This window comes from Lolium rigidum, chromosome 7, assembly GCF_022539505.1.
Source record: "Lolium rigidum isolate FL_2022 chromosome 7, APGP_CSIRO_Lrig_0.1, whole genome shotgun sequence".
NCBI lineage: Eukaryota > Viridiplantae > Streptophyta > Magnoliopsida > Poales > Poaceae > Lolium > Lolium rigidum.
In genome coordinates, this window is record NC_061514.1 from 93,456,604 (window position 1) to 93,467,305 (window position 10,702).

General features: G+C 46.1%; 1 protein-coding gene across 1 annotated transcript; it reads right to left on the bottom strand.

Moving 5' to 3' along the window:
• Positions 1–6,182: 6,182 nt before the first annotated feature.
• On the bottom strand, positions 6,183–8,758 carry LOC124676405 (protein IQ-DOMAIN 22-like). Its single transcript, XM_047212475.1, has 4 exons — positions 8,162–8,758; positions 7,349–7,525; positions 7,179–7,256; positions 6,183–7,110 (listed from the first exon to the last, which is right to left on the bottom strand). The coding sequence occupies exons 1-4, from the start codon at positions 8,558–8,560 to the stop codon at positions 6,391–6,393; spliced, it is 1,374 nt and encodes a 457-aa protein (XP_047068431.1). The 5' UTR covers positions 8,561–8,758; the 3' UTR covers positions 6,183–6,390.
• Between the last annotated feature and the right edge of the window lie 1,944 nt (positions 8,759–10,702).

The window sequence follows — 10,702 nt, forward strand, 5'->3', positions numbered from 1 at the left end:
TAATGACTTCAACTAAAGGTCGTCCCGAAGAAAAGCGGAAGAAATCGGGGCTACATCTAAAGGCTTCAAAACCTCCGAAGTGCAAAGGTTGTGGTTCCGCGCAACACTCCACTGCTGAATGCCCTTCAAAGATCACTCCTAGCACAGAACCAAAGGAGTTCAACTTCTTCCATGATATGATTTAGTTGTTCATGGTGATGTAGTTATTTATGAGGGAGCTTAAATCTAAGTTGTTTTAATTGATAGAGAAATATTGTTTTATGAGACTTTGTGGATCAGATTTCGATATTGCAACTATGTGTGGATGAGCTGAAGCTCTGGTCATAATCTTCCGCATGTATTATTTTACTAAGGTTTAGTAAATGATCAACTATAAGAAAATGCTCTGTTGTTTTTGTTGTCTAAAATAAAGCTCTGGTATTATGCATGGAATAAACTTCCGCAACTACTAATAGTAAATGGCGAAGTGTAAAGAAATTACAGGAAGGTTGTTGCTTTCCCAAATACGTATTTTGCAACCAAATCATAAAATTTTCAGGCCCATATATTACAAGCAGAAAGCTGAGTTGTAGGAAAATTTCAACATACAAGTATGCGGGTTTACGAACCATTAAATGTACCTCATTTTTTAGAACGGGAGATCTTGCCAGGCTATCTTGTTATCGCACCATTCTAGCCACTTGAGTGTAAATCTGCTTCCTAATGATTTCCATGTCCATTGGGTTGATTGAAGTCGATAGTTTCCTACCGTTCCATAGCTCGATGAACTTGAGCATGAAGTACCCGCAATCGTACCTTGCATGCCAACAAGTAGTTGTGGGATGTATAAAATATAATTCTGCATAAAATGAAGGAAAGGTACTTGTGAAACAACAATGGAAAAAGTGTGATGGAAAATCACTTACGTAGTTTTCTGCATCGGGGTAACGATGTGCTCTGTTGCCCAACACTCAATGTTTATCTTCGAGTCGCTGTAGTTTTCAGCCCACAAGTACTTTATTGAACCAATGATAGACCTGTAATCTTTCTGGAATGAGCGGTTCCCTTTAGCTCGTAGCGAATCCATCACCTCGAACCTCTCCGCCTTTAGGTTCAGCACAATCGAGTAATAATGCCCGAGTGAACAAATCAATGTCGGGAGTCGGGTCTTGCAACACCGGGAACAATACCTGTAGTAATTCAAAGCCACAAAAATATTTAAAAAAAGCGGTGGACTCGTGGGAAAACAACATGATAATGGCTACTCCAAGTGCAAAAATGACACATGAGTTGAAGAAAATTAAACGATTACCTGCTCTTTGTGATCTAGACGATTACTTGGAGTCATTTGGAATGCTTTGGATACAAATTTGTCATGAATGCACATCACATCCCTAAGCTTGGTCTTCATGATATCCGGTACCGACAAATGGAAAACAGTTGATTATAAAAAAACTTGAGAAAAATCATGTAAAAAAAAGGATAAAATTACAATTTGGTTGATTGAAGTTTGAAACTCACCGCCATCATCAATGGCATCACGTGTTTCTTCTGCTTTTCCATCTCTTGTGCAAGAACATGAAGTGCCAATTCACAAGTAGTATTACTTAGTTGTGCTCCTGGCCTAACAGAATCTGCTAGGTCTCGGACGTGGATGTAGAATTTTCCATCATCAATAATTCTGCGTTTGTTGATGACATCTGTAGATGCCCCACCATAGTCAAGAAGCCTGCTGTAGACCTCGTTAGCATATTTCGTTGCAGTCTCCTTCTTGCTACATCCTAGAAATGGTGACTTCTGAGTTTGGGATGGCTTAACGATCCTTTTCTTATGTGCTTCAGGAATGGGGGTGGAACTGTTTGGGGCACACGCTCGTAAGAGGAGCATCTTCGGCAACATGCCCCTTTCCGGTTGATGGAATCCTGGTTGGCATGTCAATATTGGCATAAATCTTATCTAACGAATCCCCACTCTCATTGCTTGAGATGACCACTATCTCTTGGCTTGTCCCCACTTCAGCTGTAGTTTTTGAAGAGTTCGGTTCATCGAACCCAAGATCAAAGGAGGGGTAGTACTCGATAAGCTCTTGTCGTTTAATCTGAGACAATGTTTCAGGCCGATTCTCAGAGCTGCCAAATTGGATCTCTAAATTCCTGTTCATGCTGTTTTGGCCATCTACAGATTGTTCCACAGGCATATCCTCATTCCTATCATTCTCCCTTGCTTGAGCTGTAGCAAACCGTGTTAGTCTCCTAGGACTATCAGCAACTTTGCTTGCAAAAATGTTGCGATGTTTGCTCAGCTTTGGACTTCCTTCTTTACTGACAGATGCCTTCAAAGGAGACATGGATCTGGTTATCGGCCTCCTGCTGATTGGACTAGATTGCACTGCTACTTCAGGAGGTACTGCATTGCTACAGTCAGCTGCAGCAGTTGCATCAGCTTTGTGATTTTCCTCATGGTTGTGTTCTGCTCGAAGCACAAATGAAACAGACCTTCTTCCTTTTTGAAGATGAAGTTCTTTTCATGTCACTACTAATGATGCTTCCCTCACATACTTTGCCTTGGAATTGCAATGGTGTTGTGTTAGCTGAAGGATCTACCGAATCATCCTTGTGCTGAATGTTGTTACTCGAAGTCGACTGGGACCATGTTCCATAACTCTGAAGCTGCTTCAAAGCATCAGGAGTTACATCGCAGAGGGCAGATGGCTGGCCTATAGTTGCAGCCAATTCCTTTGTGTCAAGTTGTTCATCGTTCTTTTGTTTTCCCAATTCTTCAACTAGGTTATCTTCTGTAGCTGTAACAGAGAAGATATCTTCAGAACACAACTTCTCTGTAATCTTATCCTTGCTTGCAGCGTCTTCATGAACCTGATGCTCCTTATCTACATATTTCCTCTTCCTTAATTGGACAGTGTCCTCATCAGAATATGTATCTTCAACCAAGGCAGCTTTATCAAGCGGAACAGTGTCCTCATGTACCTCTTGCTTTTGTCCTCCTTGATCATGCTTCTTAGTTGTAGCACGGACATATTTTCTCTTCTTTGGTTTCTCCTTTTTTGTAGGATGGCCACCTTCTTGATCAGCAAGCTTAGTAGATGCATCATTGTCTCCTAGAGATTTAACAAAAGATGCTACACCCTCTTCAAATACGGCACACATGTTGATCACGGCTGGCCTATACCTTGCCAACTCCTGATAAAATACATATAAAGAGTCAAGCTAAAACAAAATTAAAGAAATATAAAAATGCTTACAATGCCGACCATAAACCATGAACATGTAAACGAAGAAAAAAAGAGTGGAAAAATAGCATGCATACCTGATCTGAATGACTGCCTGGCATATGCCGCCTGATGAACATATCAATCACATCAGGTTCATTATTAAAAAGAGATAGTTTCACCCTGTAACAAGCCTTGAGCTGTGCATATGGATGAAAAAATCAGCAGGAGCTATGTTGTTCAGAAAAATAAAAAAATAGAATGACTACCAAATGTATAATCGATCCGTATGTGTCATCTAAAACAAAAGTACTTACAGGTAATGCACCAAAGGATCCATTTATATCTTTATCGAGATCAGCTACAAGTGATATCGGCTGTTTGTCCACAATGTACATCGAGGCTCGTCATCTGGCAGATCAACTGCGGTTGTTTCTAAGGAATCCACATACAAGATCTGCCAAAAAAAACACAAATTAGTACATCCCCAAAAAATAAGAAAATCTTGTCATCAGCACATACACAAACACCAATCAAAAAAAGAGGACAAATGGAATATATATGATAAGAAAACTCACCATGATATATGGCATGCAAGCCTTGAACCAATTCTTCCGGTCCTTTGCATTGGCAGTCTCTTTTAGGATATCAATGATGAACTCTGCCCAATTCAAGGTACTGATGGCATCTATATTAAGCACGGATGGGTAGCATTTGGGACTGACTTTGATGCCGGTGGTTGGAGCAAAAACAGAGCTGATCATGTATATGACAAATTTTCTGAGATATGCATCATCCGCGTGGTAGTCTTTTCCTAACTCCTTCTCCAACGATGTAACATTTGGTTGAACTCCATCTCGTGATCCCAAGCATGTTAAGCATCGGACTTGTAGCATCGGCATCAAGATAGTATGGGACGGCAGATCTGCTCGTAGGTACTCCAAGAACCTTGACAACCGATTCGAGCGGTTACCGGAATCCTGCCCTCTCCCCAAAGTCCAGCTCGACATTTCACCGGGTCAAAACATCCCATCAAGAAACGGCACATTTCAGGTATAAGCTTCGAGCACTTCATCTGAATCATCCCTCCAAAATTTGCATCTGTTAGCAATTTCTTTTGTTCTGGAGTCATATCCTTACAAACCCTGACAAGCTTCATGGTGATGATCGATTGAATAGGTAGCTCTGCATTAAAAAAAAAAGGTAGGAATGCAGGGTTAATATACCAGGCATTATGAAAATGTAATTCAAAAAATCACTGTTATATTACATATCATAGTTACATGTTCATATACTAAAAAGAGACAGCTACCTGGTTTTTAGTCTTAATCGGCAATAATTCAGGCTGGGCTTCATCATCAGCTGCAGTTGGTGCTACCACATTTCCTTCTGCGTCTGGAACTTTGGGTGCTGACTCATAATCAACTGGAAGTTTATCAGCTACAACTGCCTCCTGCTTCGAAACTATTGCATGCCCCTTGTCTTTCAACTGTAACTTCTTTTTCATGATGCTGAACTTTGAGTGTTTATCCTTTGAAGGTTTCTTCGGTGTGCGAGACGTCTTCATGATTCTAAAAATGAAATGAAAAGCCATGATATAACTAAGAAAATTTGATCCTATCGACAAGATAATAACCGCAAAAAAATGCTGAATAACTGTAATAGATTGGCACAAATTACATCACATTACGCCTATGTTACCAGGATGTATTTATTACTGAAAATATAGAAGCCTTCTAGGATGTATTTATTTCATGACAATGCCTTCAAAGGATGTAATTATTACTGAAATTGTACATCCTATATAGAATGTTCTACATCAAGAGAAAATTATTAGAAATCCATGTCCATGCCTTCCAGGATGTATTTTTTCATGTCCATGCATTCCATGAATGTAATTATTATTCAAAAAATACATCCTAACAGACAATCTCTGACAAGTACTCTTCATAAATTACATGATGAACAGCAAAAATAGCATCTGAATGTACTCTTCATAACAGACATCTAAATCTCATGAATCTCTAACCAGACATCTGAATGTGATTATGCCCAGCAAAACACAGAACTACGCAACTAATGAGAACTAATGCATGATGAACACTATGAACAATGAAAAACAAGCAAGACCAAAATTGACCATGACTACATGACCACCGTGACAAGCAAGCAAAATAGCAAAGCCATACCACTCCATTTGCGCAGCCATAACCTCTACAACACGCATATGAACGCATATCGAACACCGAAATTAGACAACAAAAACAAAACAAAAAGCACCACAGTGCCTCGATCTGTCGCCGCCCATGCTATGTCGCCGCTATAGGGCACGTATAGGAAGCTACCGAATCATGGAGCGAGGATGGAGAACTCACCAAACAGGTCGCCGCCGATGCTCTGCCGCCGCGAACTGAAATCACGACCACCACGACTTAGAAGGGTCGATTCGCGAGGTCTCGGCACAAATTGGGCTTCGAAACCTCTTGAGCCGACTACAACGCCGCCTGAGAACCGTTGAATCGACCAGCCGCGCCACCGAAGGAACGCTCCAGCCTCCGACGGGGAAATCCAGCTTCCAATACGCAAATCCCCGACGGTAGAACCTCCCAGGAAACTACTAGTACTACCAGGAAACCCCCGCCGGGGCTTCTGGTAGGACTGGTCGCCGCCGGGGAGCTGATTAGGGGAGTGGAGATCGGGGCGGTGGTCGCCGCGGGGCAGAGCGGAGGAGGGGGAATGGGGATGAACACATGCTTGGTTTCGAAACGGACGAAGGAAGAGGAAAGAGGAGGTCGCTGCCACGATTTTGGACGGTAGCGCCGCTCCATCCGCGACGTCCAATCACGATCCGACGGAGGAGACGCGTGAGCACGCTGTAAGACAAGGGAGTGCCCTGGCAGTTATTAGATTATACGACCAAATAAACATCGAGGCAAGATTAACGGAAGGTATGCAAAGAAGGGAACATAGGTGTCACTTGTCAGGGAGTTAAACCAGGCACAGATACTATCACTAGCAACTTACACTTAACCAGTCAATAAAAGGAAAGCAACATGTGACGGTAATAGCACCACAAAAGCTCAAACTGCTGCTAAAATTTACTTCACCCTTTGCTTGGGGCGCACTGATGACCGATCACAACACTGTTTTCGTTTTCAACACTGATGGCCGATCGCAGGACAGGATCAGTACTTGACAGGCATGCCAAGCCGGTCCAGCCTGCCGGAGCCAGGGTACGCCTTATTGGTGAACTTGGCATGCAGGGACGCCGCCGCCGGCCCCGGCGCGAACGCGTGCGCCGACGCCTTCCGGAGCGAGCCGGACTTCTCGTACAGCGCCGGCCTCTGCTTCGGCGCGCTCTGCGACCTGGCCTTGGCGCGGAACGACTCCGTGTTGGCCATGTAGTTGGGGTAGTCGGAGTAGCCGCCGAAGAGGCTGCGCGCGCACTCGCTCTTGGTCGGCGTGAAGACGCTGGCCCGCTTCGAGCTCCCCGGCCGCGACGTCGCCGAGAAGAACTGCGGGCTGTCGTAGAGCTCGGCGAGGTCCACGGGCATGCGCAGAGGGCTGAGCGCCTCGCCCGCCATGCCCACCGACGCCGGGCTCGGCACGGACTGCTGCGCCGTGGTGGAATCCCTCGACGGCGAGTCCGGCATGGTCGCGTAGCTCCGGCTGTTCTGCTCCGAGGTCCTGGTCGAGCATGACGACTGCTGCAGGTGGCTGCCGCTGCTCCGCCTCTTGGAGGCGTGGTGCCGGCCCGGCTTGCCCGGGTCCACCTCCAGAATCTTGGCGTTCTTCTCGTCGTCCATGTACCTCTCCTCCACCCACCGGTCCAGCCAGTTCCTCCCGCAGGACTCCGATCTCTCCCTCCCCAGCCTGTCGCTGCCCGGCGTCCTCGACGAGCCACCCTGCACACCAAGACGATGAATATCCACACCAGAGCGTAACCGTGACACACAGACCAAGGAACTCATACCTTCAGAGAGCCGGAACGGCCGTGCCTGGGCGCGCCATCGTACGCCCCCTGCTCGTACTTCTCCGGCGTCGTCGCCCCCTGAAACACAAAGCCACATACACACCGTAAGAACCCGTTCGACCACGACGGCGTGCGAGCCGGCGTTCCTGACGAACCCTTCCAATTATTACCGGGTGCGCCGCGGCCTGGCGAGAGCGGCTGACGCGGCTGGCGCGCGCGCGGGACTGCACGCTGACGAGCGCCTGCATGCACCGGAGCGTCTCGGCGGCCTGCCGCCGCACGATGTTGCCGCGGACGAGCGCCTGCAGCTTCACCAGCCCGCGCAGCGCCTTGAGTGCGCGCCTCGCCTTCACACGCAAACAACGACAAGCAGGAGAGAGGCTAATCAGTATGGTGGTCCCGGCCGTCGCCATGGGCATCTCTGCATTGCGGGATGGAGGTTGACATGCCAACCACCACCGCCATTACTGCCGCTACCGCACTAGTAGCTGCTTCCGAGAACAGTAACCAAGTATAGCAATGTGCAAACGGCAAAAAATGATTTGGCTGCCATGTTCTTGAGAAGGAGAAGGGAGGATTAAAGCGGCGAGCGCCCATGCCTTGCTTCCATAAAAGAAGCCCGGAAGACTATGAAGCAGTAATGAAGACATGGGAATGGCAGAGCAGAAGAACAACGTGGCTTCTCGCAGCTGGAAACGACACCATGGCAACTAGCTTGCTCACACTAGCACAGAAATTCCTCTCCTAGAAGCAAAAAAATCGGAGAATTTTGAAGAAGCAAAAAATGTGAATCCTTTTGCTTGAAACCCGAAATTCTTGAAAGCTTGGCGTACCAAAAAAATCGATTTTGGAATACTCAGAGAAGCAAAAAAAAAAAGGAGAATTTTGTAACTAAAAGGTGAAGATTTTTGCTTCAAACCATACAGTACACAAAGTAAATTTTGCGGTTCACAGAAGAAAAGATTTTGAGGGACGAATCTAACCAGGTAGCCACGAAAAGCGGCCTGGATCCGCACGGCCGCCCACTCCTCATGCTTCGCCCCAGCTGGCACGCACCGCCCGCTGCTAGTCAGACGCACCACGGCGGCAGCCGCCTGGGCCGCAGCAACGGCGGCCTCGGCCACAGCCGCCGTCGCCGCAGCCACCGCAATCGCCCGCTTGTTCTGCTCGTCGGCGCCATCGTCCGACGACGCGTACGCACGGCGCGGCGTCGCCGCCCGCTGCGCCGGCGGCGTCGGTGGCCGCACGGGGTCCTTCTCCCGGAAGGACTTCCCGAACCCCCAGCGCTTCTTCTCCCTCTCCGGCTTGGGCTCGGCGGAGGCTCCCTTCTTGCCGCCGCCGCCGCCGAGCAGGCCGCGAAGCCACCTCGAAGCCCACCCCATCGCGCGCCTCCGGCTACTGCTCCTCCGGCGCCCCCATGGCCCTTTCTTGGTTCCAGCACTTGGCCGGAGCAGATAAGAGGGAGAAAGAGCGGGAGATGAAACCCGAAAGAGTGAATCGCGCACACGCTTACGCACAGCGAGGTTAGAAAAAGGTACACGAGGGAGACGAAGTGTGTAGGGGAAGACTAGTGTGGGGAGCTCTGTCTGTCTTATAGAGGAAGCAGAACTGGTGGACCCTTTTTGTGAAGTGTGTTTCTTATTCGGGGCTGCTCGTGGTAATATTTATACGGGGAACATGGTAAAGACCGTTAAATAGGATTAACTAGAGGGTTGTATGGGTAAACTGGTAGGTGTTGCCCGTGTTGGTCATATTTTTGTGCCGGCTGCGGAATGTTTCCTTGCCGAAGTGGTATAACCGAACGAATGTGCTTACTCTACAAATAGCAGTTGTTTGTTGTTTAGTTTTTGTTCTTACTACTATACTATCACTTTGGCTGTTTATTTTATTTAAACAGCCATCACGAGATTATTTCAGGAAATTGTTAGAAAAACCTATTATTGATTCAAGTAATTATTTGCTCTTTGCACAATTCATGTCTTTTAAACTTTATAATCTTAAACATCGAATTAGACTATGTAGAGGATCAAATATAGGTTATGTCTTCACCGAAGATATAAAATGAAATGATATCGAGTGATCCTCCCTACTCCCTAGCTTGTGGCACTTCTTCTTTGAGTTTGCTTCGAGTGCTTCAAGCACCTCCACCGCCCCAATTCGCACATCCATTATAAAGCTCGGGGAAATGGTGTTTGTGTTGCTTTTTTGTCGGCATTTCTTTCCGCTTGGCCACCCTAATGCACACATCATTTAGAAAGTTTACATCTCTTATTTTGTGCTTCTCCTTTTGTCATTCTTCCTCCTCGACTAGATCCCAATGGTGGCGTGATAAAACCTTGTTTGACCCTTCGAATTTCCGACTATGTGATTATATTGGTCCAAACAAATAGTAGCACAAGCATGCATATTTGAGTGGTTTTCTCCCGATCCCACGCCTCTTACAAGAATCTTCTATTCCGCTCAATTTGCACTTTTGTTTTGACAAATTCTCTTCTCCTTAGACCTCTTACGAGAGTCTTCTAGTTTAAAATTGTGATGTCAAACTCTTTTTGATATAAATCCATGTGATTTTCCAATCACGTAGGATTTAAGATAGCATTCTAATGTCACATAAATTCTGCATTTTCCACATTCATGTGTTGTTTGAATCTTCGAATTGAAGAGGCCGTTAGTTTTCTTAACATGGCTCCACAAAGGTGTTGGAATTTAACAATGGGCTTCAGGCTCGTAGCAATAAAATTCTCAAAAATAATATGAGGTCCATTCATGCATGTCAAGAGGTGGGACTGAAGTTTTGTTTCAAATTATTAATTGGCCGAGACGGAGTGGAATCTCCTTATATCACGGGCCTCCTCCTTGGTTGCCCTCCTCGTCTCGTCATGACGCAATGTGCACGTCGTTTTCATGAATGAACCAAGCCTGCTCAGGGCCATGTAGGTTATGTTTGTATTTTTTGTTTAACTTTTTAGTCATTAACTAACTTGTTAGCTCTTCTGATTATTCATCGGGTTGTTGCCCACTCAGACATAAGAGGTATGTGACACTGCTGAGATAGAACTACATGATCATTTTCAACTTCTCTTATCCATGGTTTTTGTTCAGAAATCAGAAGAGCTTAATGATATATTACATCCAATTATTAGCAAGGAGATAAAGATCAATAGTACACTCTTGACAACCAGACTCAGTACTCCAGTAAAAAGCCTGATGCGCGTGAGACACACGTCCGTTGGGAACCCCAAGAGGAAGGTGTGATGTGCACAGCAGTAAGTTTTCCCTCAGAAAGAACCCAAGGTTTATCGAACCAGTAGGAGCCTGTAGGGATTCGTTGCATAGAAAACAAAAAATTTCCTACCGCGAGAACGCAATCCAAGCCAAGATGCAATCTAGAAGACGGGAGCAACGAGGGGATGATCAAGACTCACCCTTGAAGATTTCCAAAGACTATAGGAGTAGGCTCTTATTGCTGCGGTAGACGATCACTTGCCGCTTGCAAAAGCGCGTAGAAGATCTTGATCACGGTG